This window comes from Athene noctua, chromosome 4, assembly GCF_965140245.1.
Source record: "Athene noctua chromosome 4, bAthNoc1.hap1.1, whole genome shotgun sequence".
Taxonomy (NCBI): Eukaryota; Metazoa; Chordata; class Aves; order Strigiformes; family Strigidae; genus Athene; species Athene noctua.
Window position 1 is genome coordinate 36,565,213 of NC_134040.1, and position 12,049 is coordinate 36,577,261.

The 12,049-nt window shown below is 45.5% G+C and overlaps 1 protein-coding gene across 9 annotated transcripts in view; it reads right to left on the reverse strand.

Moving 5' to 3' along the window:
• The window catches only part of GAB1 (GRB2 associated binding protein 1), a 103,033-nt gene extending 92,302 nt beyond the window's left edge, over positions 1-10,731 (reverse strand). For 2 of the 9 annotated variants that reach the window (XM_074905013.1, XM_074905020.1), the window contains exon 1: positions 9,953-10,730. In XM_074905013.1, coding sequence (XP_074761114.1) covers positions 9,953-10,024 — 72 coding nt within the window. In that variant the 5' untranslated portion in view covers positions 10,025-10,730. Of the gene's footprint in view, positions 1-9,952 lie in introns of all 9 variants that reach the window. The other 7 variants (XM_074905016.1, XM_074905017.1, XM_074905011.1 and 4 more) reach the window with 6 other exon arrangements.
• Between the last annotated feature and the right edge of the window lie 1,318 nt (positions 10,732-12,049).

The window sequence follows — 12,049 nt, forward strand, 5'->3', positions numbered from 1 at the left end:
TCTTAGTACTGACTGACTCCTGAGTGCATATAACTGTGTTCTGTCTGCTGACAGACCTTTAGCAGTTAAGATTAACAAGTTATTTTTCTTAGTGCTGACAAGCTTATGCAATTTAACTTCATTTGTGCACAAAGACAACTGTATTAGATAGGTCATAACTACAAGTATGACATGACCTCAGCTTTGAGCTTTAAGGGCATTATTTCACACTGAGTAACAAGTCATTAGACTGCAAAACTTATCCACATAGCATGATGCAAATAATTTCAGCAATAATTGTGTAGAACCAGTAAATGGGAATGCATTAGAACATGCAAGATTCAGGATGATACACTTACTGTTATACCTTATACCTACTCTCACACTTCTTTAAGTTATCTCCCTTAGCAACAAGATTTTGTAAACAAAAAGTTTATCTAATGCCACCATGTATAACACTTAACTGGATGAAACATGTCTAATGAAGAGCACCACAAGAAATCATGGGATTGTACTACAAGTTATATATTCAACAGGGATAAGTTTTTGTCAGTTGTGGATTGTATCTCTGATCAAGTTCATATAGATCATTACCTTCTAGGAAAGCAGAATTGCCAGATTAGGTCACATCCACAGCCTACCTCCGACACTTCCCGCACATCAGCAGAACTAGGAAAAGACCGGATCGCATTGGCAAACCTATGGAACCGGTTACAACTCGACATTTCAGAAGTCTCCTCTTATCACACCCCAGACCTCCAAGCACTCACAATTACAGCTAGGGGATTCTCTCCAAGCCCCCTGGAATCTCCTGCATTCTTGATGTGGACACCACATGGCAGAGCACTGCCTCATCTATCCTGGGAAACTCCAGGCTCTCGTCTTTCAAACTGCACTCCATACCCTCCCCTCTTTCCCACTTTTTTGAAATAAAATTAAACTACACAAGGACAAACTGTCAATTGACCTCAAGTCCATGCATTACTTTGACATCCTCCTTCTTAGTTGTTTCTTGATAAAAAGAACACAGTAACAATCCTTACAATAACCACTATGAGCATCAGAGAAATTATCCCCACCACTTCTTTCCTAATTTTCAGCGTTTGCTGGGAAGGGGCAGGCCTTCTGTCAGTATTTCACCATACTGTTAAGGGTCACAAATATTTATATCCTTTTTTTTAAAAAAAACCAAAACTCTTTGCTAGATTCTGTGTATGGACTTTAGAGTTCATCAAGATTAACAATTGCTCACATGCTCTACACAAACTGGTTTCAAAAAGCAGCCTTTCCAAAGTATCAATCCTCCCCTGCAGCATCCCAAAACCAGGCGCAGATTCTTTACCACATCTGATCCTGCTTAAGAATCTACATGGAAACACAAACGTCAGAAAACTATAAAAGAAGCATGCATTAAGTGTGAATGGGAACATTTGTCTAACACATTACGTGACTCAGTGCAGTTACTCTTCTTACAAAAGGAAAACGACAAACTGGCACATTTTCAGAATTGCTTTTTTTTAATATATAAATGGGTATCATTCCATTTTGGTACTTAAAATCAATTTTTCATCTGATATCATGTGTATTTACCCTTTTAATAACTCTCTCAAATAGACTGTAATTCTTGTGTGTTGATTGCGTCAAAGGTCTATTTGAAGGCAGGGGTATTAACTGTGTTTGAATAGCTTCCTGTATTCTTATTCCATACCCCAAATCTAATCCTGTGAACTCCTACTGTCAGCAATAAACACCTACAGAATGTTTATTTTGTTTTTAAATCCCAAGCCCCAGACAACATCGAAAAACAAACGTTGGTTTTCCTTCCCCCCCCCCCCCCCCCCTTTTCTTTTGAGGCAGAAGTCCTGAAGAGCTTGGCGGTAACTCTAACCCCAGAGAGGAACGTGCTGGCCTGCACCACTGAAACCCATCGCATTCCTCCTGGGGTGGAGACAGGCTTACCCCGGAGGAAGGCAGGCAGCAGATCTGCCATCACCCTGCCCCAAGGCTGGCTCTGCTGGAAAGTGGGTGGGGAAGCAGATTTAGCGTGTGACAGCCACTATCTCCACTGTCACGAAGGGTTTATCTGGCCTTCTTTTCACTTATAAAGCAGCAGGACAACCCACACGTGACCAGTTAGCTGGCTGGAAAACTTGTGTGGGAAACAAGCAAAGAGACAAGGCTGATTTTCTCCTGCTTGGCAAGGTCACCCCAATACCCTGCCGCCACCCCCAGCCACAGCCACCTTGCCTGCACATAGCCCAACGTGGAGGCTCCTCGGCTGAGCTAGCCAGCGTGTGGCAGAAGACAAAAACTACCTCCTTTTTAAAAGCAGAGAAGGCAAAGCTTTCTTCTGGCTTCCTAGAAATTCTCAGAGAAAAGAACAAGCACAGCTCCTGGAAAAAAAAAAAAGCATCTGTCTTTATAAATCACTCCACCAATAAACTGCTGTACAAAATAAGACTGAACAAAACCTTTTCATTTAATTCAGTTCTTGACGTGAGACCTAAACTCAGCTGTCCAGAACTGACAAGCTGGTATACGAATTTGGCACAGTTTTATAGCAGAAGTATCAACTCTTTTTCATGGTATGTTTTTACACAAAATTATTTGTATTATTATGTACAGTACTACACAAGTCATATGGACATAACTACTGACTTTTTTAAAATTACATGTTGTTATAACAACAGTTTCAAGAAAGACAACTATCATGTTGTCACCCAAATAGCTGCCTGAAATAAAAAAGGAAAAATGTGTCACCATAGCCTCAGGGAGTTTAATCCTAAAGTTATAATTTTGGTGCATAAAATGTAATGAAATATATTCCTTCCCCTCAGTTAAAAAAAAAAAAAAGAAAAAAAGAGAGATGACTAGAGAGTTCAACACTTAAATCAGTCTCATCTCACACAAAGTTACCTTACAAATATTTCCCTACTGGATACTGTTAAGGAGGGAGTCAGATACTATATAACATAAGATTACTTTTTACAATTAAAAGCTGTGTGGCATGTTCAGAAGAGCCTCAAAAGTTAATAATGAGAAACAAAACTTTTGTCTACAGCTGGAAGCAAGACCAAACACAAGCACAAAAAACAGACTACATAACCTTTTATTGGAAGCCAGTTTTGGTTTGTTTTTTAAAATAAAAAAGATCAAAAATACTGCTAGCATATTGCACTGAGCAATATTTACAAAGCTAACACTGTTTGTACAACTATGAACACTCTTCCTAAAGTAAACAAGCCAGGGAATTCATAAAAGAGTAACTGCAATAGCCTAATCGAGAATTGATAGAGGGGGAATTGAGAATTAACAATATTTTCAGTCTAGAGATGGCAGAATCCCCCCCCCTCCCCCTCTAAAAAGAAAGAAAAATGTAGTACTGCCTTAGAAATACTTGTTTGTACATATGAGGAGTTAAAAATCACAAGAGTCCCTAAACCAGCAGCAAGTTACATTGGACTAACAATATTCACCTGTACACAACATGTACCTGCCTTGACAAGATTATCCCTTTCTGTCTGATCTTTCTGCCTACCTTGCTCAAGTAATTTGCATGACATAAGGTCTGTCCCTCCTAATGAAATACTGCAATTAAATTGCAACAGTCAAAATTGCTTCTATTGGCAATAAAATGATTAGTCATTGAAGCACAGAAAATTTTAAGGCCATTCTGAAAAAACCTGAAGTGTGTTACTGCAACATTACAGAAGAAGTTGGAATGAAAAAACTAAGGATGAGCATCTTTGCTTTATGTTTATTTGCTCTATGTTGAAACAAAACTTGCACCTCATCAAATGTATTCCCCTTCTTAATTTAAGAAAATATTTCACCCAATATAGTTTGGTGACATCTATTTTTAGACTAGAAAAGGTGATAGCAAGGCTTAAGATGCACGAGGTACCCAAACCAGAGCTACCTACAATACACAGAATTACTCTCTCCCTTAAAATTACTACATTTTGAATCACTGATATTCCTTTCACTTTTTGCCAAGACTTTTGTCAAAGTCATAAGCCAAGTTTAACAGGAAATAAACGTATTCTGAATGTCCATAAGAGATTATATTTGATTTTAATCATGCAATCCAAAAGTCATGTCTGGAAAAAAAAAAACAAAACCAAAACCCCATGCTTCAGAAGTGTCCAAACCATTATTCCAAGGACTTTTAAATTTTAAAGAAACAGAAAATTACACTGGAAACGGTTTTATGTCTGATCCTTCCTCTCTCTAAATAAGGAACTGTTGAATACCAAAAAAGATGAATGAAAATGAAAGTATTATCTCTCATCTGAAAGACTGATCTGGTCAACCAAAGGCCTCCAGAATTAATGGTCATTTTAACAGTCAAGGCCTATATGTTTGTTGGGTAGTTGGATTTTTTTAAGCTAAACCATCCAATAAAAACATTCTTTTCTCAATATATTTTCACACAGCTGCTTTGAGCTCACGATTAAGAGGCATGCCAAACAGGGTCATCTGTGTATAATTGGAAGTTAAATTCACAGTATTTCATTATTTCCTCTGGTTAGTACATATGTTGCTTATGCTGAATGTTCAATACTGCAAGACTTTGTGCATACATGGAGGAGCAGCCACTATGCAGCATCAAGGAAGTGGGAGACATTAATCTTTTCCCCCCTTCCTCACCCTGCTCCCTGTTAGTTCTTCAATGAATTGCAATCCCTCACGATTAGCTGCACCAAATCTTATTAACGCACGTACTAAAAGACAGAAGCACAGTGAAAGGGTATCCACGAGCTGCTATACGTTCAGCTGAGAATGATCCTCACCATCACAAAAAGTCAGAATTTGACCATTTCCTCATCTCTCAGCTATTACGGTACCAAATGAAGGGTTGTTATTTCACAGCTGTTAAGAAAAATTGTTCACATCAAGAAACACCTTTAGAATACCTGGCTTATTTTGTATGTCCAGTACTTTACCTGCACTTCAAGAGGAACAGGACAATTTCTGTTACTTGAGTCTCCAACTTTCTTATGTACACTAAGAAAAAAAGAATTCAAGCAGTTCAGGTACTGTCTGACCATCCGAGCTCAGAATAACAGTGTACATCAGCGTGGTATACTACATGAAAATTAGAATAACTAGCTGAAGATACTTCTCTTACTTAGTACATGTATATTGGACTTCTTAATCTGTTTTATATACTGTCACCTGCTCTTACCCTCTGAAACCATCCACTGATAGTTAATTCAGAGCATACACTACAGGTCAAGCACTAGGAGAGCTGTAGCTTTGGCAGCAAAGTCAACACCAGCTGCTAATGTCCTGTCAAAGATGATAAATACTTGTACGATGAGTTCCATGCTCCTCAAGCAAGACTTACAAACAGCAAGCTTAGGAGGTAGGTTTACACCCAAAGTCATACCCAAGATCATTTGAGCATCTTCAGTCAGCACACAAAACAATGCAAATTCCTTCAACAAAAACATTATGTTCAGTCATGGTTTCAAATTCATGGTTCAGGGTCTACTAACCCATGCTTAAAAATATCAAAATTCAAAATACTGGTTCCTGAATAGTGCATAACAGAAGGGAAGGGACAGACTTCCTTCCAGAAGGAAAAGTTTCTGCACGAACACCAATTCCTGCAAGGTCTTCAGCAACTCCTGCAGGAGCACAAGCACAACCAAGTTCAGAATATTAAGATGTCACATAATATTACTTGATTACACTCATCTGTCTTGAGTTATCGTGTCCCAGCTCTACAGGGACAGCACTGAATGATGTCAAACAAGCTCATTTTGGTTTTTTTTTCCTGTAAACCCAATGGCTTCTTGTATTTGCTCACTATGCTGATGCAAGATCACAAAAAAAGCTTTAACACAAACAGGTGCCTTCCAGAAAAAGGGCTTTTGTCAGGCACTGCATCTTTTACCAGATTACAACTATTCTGCTGAATAAAACATTTCTTAACACCATTACGTATCTTAGCACATTTAAGTATTACTCAAGACAGAAGAGGCACCTATGTGATTAGTGCCAAAGAACTGCCAAGCAAAACCACAGTAAAATATTCCACTTCTATTACTTTTGTACCTGTACAGTCTGAGCCTACAGTTCAAACATCAATAACCCGCTATTTAATAGTCTGGCACTTCTTTAGCACCATCTACAACTGAGAACATCAGAATAAGTAAGAGGATTCCATATGTAGCCTTGTCTGAATTTTATCAGTGACCCTTATGTCCTGGAGAGATCAAGCCTATTTCTCATTTTTAAACTCTTTGTTTTTAGATAATTAAACACACAATCAATAGGAATAGTCAAACAACCACAGGTTTTTCAGTAATAATTACATCAAAGTGAAGGTTTCCTAAATTACTTTCAAAATCATCTTATGAACTCTCCTAAGTACAGGGAAGCCTAACAGATGAAGAAAAATCTGATCACTTTTTGGGGTAAGTTGGCTTTCTCCTTTACCAATATAGTTTATGTGGGAAGGTTTTGATGAAGTCTTACGTTTTATCAAATAAAATGTATTTCACTCTAAGTGGGACATGTTAGAATACTAAGAATTACTATATTACATCAACAGACTTTATACAGAGCAGTTCCATAAACCAACCCTCAATGCTAAAATCCCGATTTTAAGTACATCCAATTGTCATACTGAGCCCCAGCCATCCCCCAGACAAAATCGTAGTAGTTCTAGGAGGGAATTTAGGAGACTTATTCCCATTCCCTCACGCTTTTCTCTGTTGCTTTACCAAGGACAGCTGTGTTTAAATATCTGGTGGTTTCTTAGTATAATGGCAGTAAAAAATCCTCTATGCTGCTACCACAAAGAATCAGCTATTTTAACTGGCACGTGCACAGCAGAGCTGCAGCGCAGCAGAGAGCCATGAAGCCAAGGTTTACTATCACTTTTTAAAGGACAGATGGGGAGAAAGGGGCTTTCCAATCACATCTTTGAAAGTAAGAGGACCAGAGCAGCCAAAGTACAGAAAGTTAAGGGCATAAATGTTTGCAGAGTTAAAGGCAACAGAACAAGTGAGGAAAAAATAGAGAGGGTAGCAGAAGCTGTGAAACTCAGCAGTCCTCCACCCCTGTGCACAAACGAGTTCTTTCATGTACTCGAGCAACCACAGCATAGGCTGTGGAGTCCTGGGCAGGTTTTAGCCCCAGCTCCTTTCCCATTCTCCTCTACTAAATCCACATCCTCATCTTGGTACCCCAGCCGACACCAGAAGCTACTTGCATTTTCCCCATAGACCCGCTGCTGGAAGCAACCAGTCTATTCCAGCAAACAAACTGTTCTGAATACCAGCTGCAGGGAACCAACAACAGGTGCTAACGGTTATCAGAAAGTTTCTTTCGTACCAAACCCACATGAACAAAACATGAAAAAGGGATTCCTTTTAAGGAGGGGGGAAGACACCCATGGCAATAAGGCATATATTCAAAGAAATCTGATTTTTCCACCTGCAGGACAGGGTTATTGGGTTTTCTTCTTTTTTTAGCCGCAAAATGATTGTAAGATAGCTTTAATATCATGTCCAACTGTTTCAAACTAAAAATTGAAGTCCCTGTGAAACACATGTCTATGTACTTTCTTCAAAGTGCTCCTTTTCACCCTTCCTAAGAACTGAAACCATATTTAACTGCAATTTCAGACTTTTCATCTCCCTTCCCAGATGGTAACCTGGGTTTGCCCCAACACTTGCATGCAAAAAGTAATAGAGCGTGAAGTTACAATTTTCCATATATATATGTGAAAAGTATGCGTTGCAGAAAAGCAGTTTCCTACTGAAATCACTTTCCCATCTTTTCATCTGATGCAGCCTCTTGAAATATCACCAGTATAAAATACAGCTTTAAAAAACACAGCTCTTCTGCGCCTTCGCCTAAGCGTAGAATTACAGAGAGGATAAGCCAACACTTCAATCAGTGCACTCAGTTAAAGTTCACCGTCTTAAATACGTCAACTTTTTGTTTGCTTGAAGATGGCGATCATGATGTCAAGGTCACTTTTAGGTCTTTGAAGTGAGCGCAGACCTTCAGCCTACAACTGATCAGGCACTACAGACAAGCAGGAAGAATTTTACTTTAAGTCCTCCTTTTATACAAGCAGAAAACAGTCTTCAAACAGCAGGCAAGATTTAAACCTACGACCTTATGGCCTACAGTGCACGAAGACGCTAAACTAAGTCATGCTCATACAAGGTTTCACCGAACTACCACTCTGATACTCTGCCTCCTCAAAAAGTAGATCCCCCTTTCAAGTAAAAATTAAGGAATTACTTCATTAGGACAGGGAAACCAGCGGATCAACGCTGCAGACAGGGTTCTCCCCTCAACAATTCTGATGTTATTCCAAGGAGGAAGTGGAGCTACAAATACACTGTCGGGGCAGTTAGGTGGAAAAAAGCTAACACATTTAGGGACTGATTTATGGTATGAATTTAGGAGGGCAAACTCTTGATTACAACTCTGTCTGTTAACAGACAGCATAACTGTACGTGATTTAGAGCATGAGTGGGAAACTTATTCAAACTTTACAAACATTAATACTGCTCTTAATTCCTACACATGGGTAAAGCAGCATCCTGTGAATATACCCATACACACGGAGGATCAGAGAAAAATACAGCCCACATCCAGTTCAGCAGGGAAGCACAGCCCTGCCATGACCCATCAGGACATTCTCTTTGCAAGTCTGATCCTGCACCCCTTGCATGAACAGGATTTTTGCCATTGGGAACCAGAGAACGGGCTATCCCAAATATTATTTTTTCATTTCAGAAGAGTCTCATTTCACCGATTTCCTGGCATTTATAAAATTGTCCTTAACAGCTCTTCAAGAAGCGGTTCTTAATCGCTAACAGATGAAAATAACACGGTCACACTCACAGACACTCAAATGAATCTGAAGGTTTGGCTGCTTAAAAAGAAAAAAAAAGACTGATAACTGCAAAGGCTGTTTCTATTTGAATAGCACTTAACTGGCTAAATAAAGATTAAGAAAAGAAAAAGAAAAAAAAGAAAAATAAAAAACCAGCAGGCCCAACATTTTGTACCAATTACACAGATGCAGTGAAGCGGCCCCGGGTGCCAAGGGGAAAGGGCTCAGCAGGGATGACTCCTGGCATCACCCCTTCCTCCTACGTGACCTGACAGCCTCTCCGCCAGCACCGCTGCTGCCCTGTCACGAAATCTGCCCTCTCAGCAAACGCGCTCCATTTTCCTGCGAACTCAGTGTCAGCTCCGCTACAGCCTCTGCTACCGTATTTACTTCTTGAGCAACAGTAAGGCTGAACTTCACGTTGGAAAAAGGCACTTTTCTTTCAACTCCCTCCTCCATTCCCCCCCGGCCCTTTTTTTTTTTTTCCCCAGTGGAGAGGGCTCCCGTCCCAAGGGCAAAGCTCCCCCCCCCCCATCCCCGGCCCCAGCGGGGAGGGCTCCCGGGGCATCCCCGGCTCCCGCCGTCTCCGGGCCAACAGCTCCGGCTGCTCTCCCGCCAGGAACCGCTTTCGGGCCGCCGCACCGAGACCAGGTACCGGGCGCCCCCCGCCCTCCCTCCCCATCGGTCAGGCACCAAGCACCGGGATGGCAAATGTTTACGTTTAAAAATATATCTATACCGAGCCCGGATCCAAAGGGAAGACGGAAAAACTCCGCCCCCCTCCCTCTCCCGACTCCCTCGGAAAGGCGATAAAAGCAGGGCTGAAACATCTGACCGCTCGGCGCTTCTTTCTTTTAAAGGAAAAAATAAAAAGAGGAGGGGAAAGAAAAAAAAAAAAAAGTAAAAAAGAAAAAAAGAAAACAAAGAGTCGGGAAGCCCCACGGGACGCACCGGGCAGCAGTCCCGGCCGAAACGGAGAGGCGGCCGCCGCCGGGCCCGGCCGGGAGGGACCGTGCGGGAAGGCCGGGCCGGGCGGGAGCGGGGAGCCCCGCGGCGGGGGAAGCGGGGAGGGAGGGGGAGCGCAGACCGCGAGCGGGCACTCACGTAGCGTTTCAACTTCTTCTCCGGTGGGGACTTTCGGAGCCAGCCCGAGCAGACCACCTCCCCGCCGCTCATGGCTGGGCCGCCTGCCCGCCGGGGCAGTCCTCCTCCTCCTCCTCCTGCTCCTCCGGCGGCGGCGGCAGCAGCGCCCGGGCCGGGCCGGGCCGAGGGAGCCCCGAGGCGCGGCGGCAGCACCGCGCCCGCTCCGGCCTCCAGGGGCTGCGGGGCGAGAGGGAGCGGGGGGTGTGTGTGTGTGTGTCTGTCTGTCTGTCTCTCACGCACAACAACCAGCCGGAGCGGGGCTGAGGCGGGAGGTTCCCCCCTTCTCCTCCTTCTGCTCGCCGCCGAGTCACACGAACATCGGGAGAGACGACAGGGGCGGCCGCCGCCCCGCCGCAACTTCGACTCCGGCGTCCCGGGGCAGGATCCAGCCGCCGCCCCGCGTCGGTGGCACCGCCCCCCGCGCCGCCGGGACCCTCCCGCCAGGGAAGGGCCGCGGGGGGCTTCCCTTCCCCTCCCCTCGCCCCGACGCCGCCGGGCCGAGCTCAGCGCCGGCCGCCGCGGCTGCCTGGGCTCGCTCCTTCCCCTTCCTCCTCCCCCTGCGCCGGGAGGAGGGGATCGCCCAGCGCTCCTGCCTCCTCCGCCTTCACCTCCGCGGACGAGGAGGGGGGGAGAGGCTGGCTCCAACCCCGGGCCGGGCGCCCTCCCTCCCGGCGAGCGTGGGAGGGGTTTACCCCGGTATTCGCGGCGTCGTGTGTTCCCCCGAGCCCCCCCAACACACTTTTCTCCACGGCCACCCGAACGGCGGCGGCGGCACCTCCCCGCCCCGTCCCGCCCCGCCCCAGCGCCGCCCCGAGCGGAGGAGCCACGGCGCGACGGCTCCCCCCGAAACTCCGCCGGAGCCTTTCCAAACAACAAGGGCCGGGAGGGAGAAGAGGGAGAGGAGGGGGGGACGGGACGACAACGGCGCTTCCCAGAGGGATCCTGGGAGCTGTAGTCGGTGGGGACTGCGGCGGCGCGGCCCTCGGGAGGGGAGGGGAGGGGAGGGGAGGGGAGGGGAGGGGAGGGAGGGGCCCGCCGTTTGCCGGCGGAAGAGAAAGGGGCTGAGGGACGGACCCCGACCCGCTGTCCCAAACCCGCCCCAGGGAAGGGAGGGGGGGGGGGGGGGGGGTGTGTTTCTTTTCGGGTCCGAAAGGTAGGGCTGCGAAGCGGGTGGGGATATGAGAATCGCGGCCGAAATGGTGATTCTTTGAAACCCACAGCAGAATTGGAGATGGAGGGGGGAAAAAAAAACCAAAACAAACACGGAAAAACAACGCCAAAAGCCCTATAAAAACTGCGTGAAAAACAACTCGGCAAAAGTAAACTCCTCTTAGCGGGTCTGAAAGTGCCTTAGCAAAAGTAAAGAAAAATAAATGTTTAAAAAGTTTAAAATGCCGGCTGAGCTGCGGTCCCGCCCGCAGCCAGCCCCCGGCCCGGGGGGGCGATGGCGCTTCCCTGCGGAGAAGCTGCGGAGAGGAGCCGGCCCGGGACAGCCGGGACCGGGCGTGTTAGTGGGGGAAACCGTCGGAAGGATTTTAAATCCCCCCTGGAACAACCAGCGCCCACCACATGAGGGTGCACCCCCTGCTGCAGGACGCCCCCCCCAACCCCTCAGCTCCGCCCTTCTCTAGGGAAAACCCACAAAAAAAAAAAAAAAAAAAAAAAATTCGAGTTTCGACTGCTCGTTCCTGCTTAGTGATCCACAGCACTTGTGGTATTACTGCTATATAAGTGGCGTGTCGGTGGGCTCTGAGGCTGCCCCCCTGGGAAAGGGCCGCAGCCCCCGGTGCCGGGGGGCGGCGGGGATCGCCCCCAGCCGACACAACGCCGCAGCACCCGGGGGGCCTCCCCTCACCCCCCTTTTCCTCCGGGCTGAGGGCCGGGCGGGGAGCACCTCGGGGCATGGCTTTCTGCTCTGTTTGCGCACAGATAAATACCCTCAAAATAAACAGAAAACAAAAACAACACCCCCCCCCCCCCAAAAAAAAAAAAAAAAGTGAAATGCAGGGCGACCTAAAACACTATTCAGTTAAAAAGGAACACCGTAGTCATTCAGCA